At 44.0% G+C, this 4449-nt stretch overlaps 1 protein-coding gene across 1 annotated transcript; it reads left to right on the top strand.

Moving 5' to 3' along the window:
* The first annotated feature begins 1342 nt into the window (after positions 1-1342).
* On the top strand, positions 1343-3766 carry LOC143850623 (uncharacterized). Its single transcript, XM_077359850.1, has one exon. It carries the CDS (start codon positions 1343-1345, stop codon positions 3764-3766), a length of 2424 nt encoding a protein of 807 aa, XP_077215965.1.
* The last annotated feature ends 683 nt before the right edge of the window (positions 3767-4449 follow it).

Here is a 4449-nt window from a genome sequence, read left to right as displayed (position 1 = left end):
GTGAAACCCAACTAGGAAGTGCCCGTGTTTATATATGTATATATTGCATTCATATGGGCATGAAAATGTGTTGTTTACACATGTGGAGCCTAGATTTAGGAGCCTTGACCCATTTATAGAGTAGGGTAGTTCACCTCGTGTGGCTACAAATGCGGTCCGAGTACACTCACTTGTCTGTCGTGAGTCAAGACTTCCTTGACTCTGCTAGATTAGACTAGGGTTGGTGCCCCTAGTTAGGATGTATATATATGTATATATATTTATTACTAGATTAGGGCTTGCGTCTTAGTTAGGTTTTCCTCCTTAATCTTACTATTTTTCCCTATCTATCCGTCTTTTGGATCATGATAAGATCATTGGTTTCACATCATTATCTTTATAGCCATGATCCATCTTCCCTGAGCTTGATCCTTTGATCTATTTCGATCAGATCGCTCTGCATGCCAATTATGAGTCTACTTTGCCATTATCACTAATAGAGTGTGTTCTTGCTGAGAGCCATGTTTCATCTTGACCTTGTCGGCGTATTCTTTATGCTTGGTTGCCGAGACCCTCCTTGTAGAGTCGTTATGCTGCCGGATTTTCTCCAAAAAACCTTAAGCGTAACCATTATCCTTTAGGGTTATTGATAAACCATGTGCTTACCGTACCATATCTCCTAGTACAGCTGTTATGCTGCCGGATTTTCTCTAAATGTCCTGAGTGTGGTCATCATCTTTTTAGGCTGGTAGCTAAACCATGTACTTACCTTATCACATCTCTTTGTACAGTCGTTATGCTGCCGGATTTTACCCAGAATATATTGAGTGTGACCGGTATTCTTTAGGGTTATTGAGGAACCATGAGCTTACCTTACCATGATCCTTCTACGGGGCTGTTATGCTGCCGGATTTTATTTAAAACCTTCTGAGTATGACTTTATGCTCTAGTGTTAGTGATAAACCAGGAGTTTACCATGCCATGATCCTTTTGTAAGGCCGTTATGCTGTCGGATTTTTATCTGAAACACCCTAAGTGTGATGGTTATCCGTTTAGGTTTGATGGGCCGTCATGACCCTTCTTACAATTGTTGTACGGCTGGTTCTTACCTAGAGGAGAGATGTGTCTGTATTATCCCTCGTTTCAATTTGTGCATAACATTCTTTCTGATTATCTTAATTTAAATTAGTGTTCTTACTTCCATTTCAGGAGTCTGAGTTAAGCAATAGCCATTGCTTCGAAAAAAGTTACCATTTCACAGCCTACTTGGTCCCGGCAATCTTCTACGTCGAGGCTAAGTCGTAGATCTTCTTCACCTCTCCCACCAGCTTTATTTCCACTTATCTCCCCTAGTCTTAACCAAATGGCCGAGTCAAATGAGATGCTGGCTGAAATGAGAGACATGATGAGGAACCTTACAAGAGAGGTATCTACCTTAAAGGAAGAGGTTACTCAGTTGAAGAGCGAGAAAGCCGCTACCTCGAAAGCACCTGTCGTCCAAAATCCTACTAATGTGATTCCAGGCTTTAATCGGTCTGGCATTTCCCCTGAAGATGATTTCTATGACGAGCAATATGTAGAGGAGAATTGTCTTCCGCAATCAGCTAAGCCAGGCAAGGAGAAAGAATTGGTCGATAAAGTTGAAAAGTTGACCCAACAAGTTGAAAGCATGCAAGTTAAGGGACCAAAGAAGGTCAATATGTTTGATTTTTCCCTTTTTCGTGGTGTCACCCTTCCTCCAAAATTCAGAATGCCAGACTTTGATAAATATGATGGGACGGGGTGCCCGTGGAGTCATCTGAGGTCGTTCATTTCAAATTTAGAAGGGTATGGGCTGTCTCCAGAGCAGATAGCTAAAGTGTTTCCGATGTCTCTAACAGGAGTAGCTAAGAAGTGGTTCCTACATCTGAAACCCGAAGAACTCGGAACTTTAGACGAAATTGCTAACAAGTTCGTTGAGCAATTCTCGATGGAAGAAGGGATAGAGGTTACAAAGAGGGATCTAAAAGCAATCAAGCAAGGACCCCAGGAAACATTTACGTCTTTTGTAAGAAGATGGAGGAGAAAAGCGGCCCAGATGACTAACCGCCCTTCTGAAGAAGATCAGATCAAAATTGTGGTCAAGAACCTGTCTCCGCAGTATTACCACTTCATGGCGACGCAGTATTATTCTGACTTCAATCAGTTGATCAAGACAGGAACCATAACTGAAGATGCGTTGTTGAAGGGTTCTTTGGCGAAATCATCTTTTGATCCGAGGAATGGAAAGAAACCAATGGTAGTTTCAAAGCCTGAAGTTAACAATATGGTTGTTGCGCGCCCGGTGAGAAGAGTTGTAGCAGAGACAGAGCAGCCAGCGAGGAAAGCGCCAAGGCATTTTGATCCGCTACCTTACCCTTTATCTCTCGCTCTCAAGAAGTTACTAAGAGACAAAAAGATCACTCTCTTAGAACCGAGACTTCCACCACCTATTCTCCCCAGATATTGGCGTGAAGATCAGCATTGTGCATATCATCAAGGAACAGGGCACTTAACAGATAACTGGATGGCCTTGAGGCATACAATTCAGGATATGATAGAAGCAAAAAAAATCGCTGTATTTATGCCAAACACTACCCGGAATCCATTACCAGCTCATGCTGCGCGCCCTCCACCTACAGTTGGGGCAGTTTTTACTGAAGAGCCTATTCTTGACCCTGCTTCCTTGATTTGTGCTATCGCTTTCGATTCACCGACTGTGCTTGGTGGAGATGAAGATGATTATGCTGAGTCTTCTACTGGTCCCTACATCCTTCAATGTGATGAAGAAGAAGTTCAAGATGTGGTTCCGTATGTTCTGAGCTTTGATGACGATGACTTTGATTTCTTGAACGATCAATATGACGAAGTCCGCCATGTTACTCGTGGTGGGCGGATCTTCAAACCTGTTGAGTTGAGAGCCGAGAACCCAGCTGAAGTCGTAAGGGCCGCAGAAGCGCAGAAGCAGAACAAGCCGAGTTGCGAAGAAGAGGATGAGAGTCTTTTACGGCAACTCAAAAAGACCCAGGCTAATATTTCAATTTGGGGTTTGTTTATGGCTTCCCCAAAGCACCGTCAAGTTGTACTAAGAGAGTTGAATGCTGCACAGGTATCTGTAGATATTACATCTGATGAACTTGTTGGTTTGGTAGCGATGGTGTCCAAGACTCTTTCTTTCACTGATGAAGATCTGACATCTGAGGGTCATAATCATACGCGTCCACTGAAGATCACTGTTGTCTGTAACGGTAAGAAGGTTCCAGATGTATTAGTTGACAACGGGTCCGCACTGAACGTATGTCTGTTAGCCACTGCTACTGTCCTGGGATTTGGGCCGAATGACTTCATCCCTTCTGAACAAGGAATTTTGACGTATGACGGTACCAGACGCGATGTTATTGGAACGCTAGCAACCGAAATTCTGATAGGAGGAAGAATCTTTGAAGTAGAGTTCCAAGTGCTCGATATCAAAGCGTCTTTCCTTCTCTTGCTTGGTCGACCTTGGCTCCATAAGGTTGGAGTTATACCTTCTTCACTGCACCAGAAACTGAAGTTCATCAGAAACAACAGGGTGATAACAGTCAAGGGTGATCCTGATTTGGAGGTAGGCCAAATTTCGCAAGAGGGTACCTCAGAAAAGAAAGGTGACGTTAGTCTGACCGGGTTCTCTGTAGAAGTCACAGCCATATCATTTGAAAAATCAAAGAATGAAGAGATTTTGTTCCTCACCAGCACTAATCCCCGGGTTGTAAAGATGATGCGTAAATAGGGGTACCTTCCCGGTGCAGGTCTGGGTCGCAATCATCAGGGGATAGTCGAATGGCCTGTAATGAGAAAGAATGAAGGGTTGTTCGGACTCGGATATGAACCTTCTTGTGATGAGATTAGAGAAATGAGAAATTACATGCGGAAATGGTCCGAGCTCCGTCGCCGGGGTCTAGAGCTGCCGATAAAATCATCTAGTCTGATCAGAAATGGTAAGTACTGCAGAGAGGGAGATGACTTTGCATTCTGTGGGTTCGCAGAGCCGTGGGTTGATGAGTCAACAGGGCAAGAGTTGCCGGGGTTTGAGATATTTTTCGATATGGAGCTGCCAGATGAATACCCGAGTTTGCAGATTCATGAGATCGAACCAGAGGTTGATTGGGCTGATATCCTTGAGCCGTGTCTTCTGAATTCCCTGTTCCAGGTTGAGTTACCGATTGTAGCCATGATCGGAGGAGATGCGTTGATCCTTGATCCTGAAAGCCTTATCACCCCAGCCGAGGGACCTCTCACAAACTGGAGTTCCCAGGTACAGTTGTGATCGATCCAGTTGATGAGGAGTTTCCTGATGACATTGTTCAGTCCGATGCGGAGTCCGTTGCATCTTCTGTTGAGTCTACCGAGTCTGTCAAGTCTGTTCATACGATAGTCCAGTCTGATGATGAGTCTGTAAAGGTTTCTAAAGGT

Source organism: Tasmannia lanceolata, unplaced genomic scaffold (assembly GCF_043159265.1).
Source record: "Tasmannia lanceolata isolate RefF3 unplaced genomic scaffold, GAP_Taslan_0.1 ptg000018l, whole genome shotgun sequence".
NCBI classification, from domain to species: Eukaryota; Viridiplantae; Streptophyta; class Magnoliopsida; order Canellales; family Winteraceae; genus Tasmannia; species Tasmannia lanceolata.
Note: the sequence above shows the minus strand (reverse complement) of the source record. Positions and strands in the feature narration are given on the sequence as shown.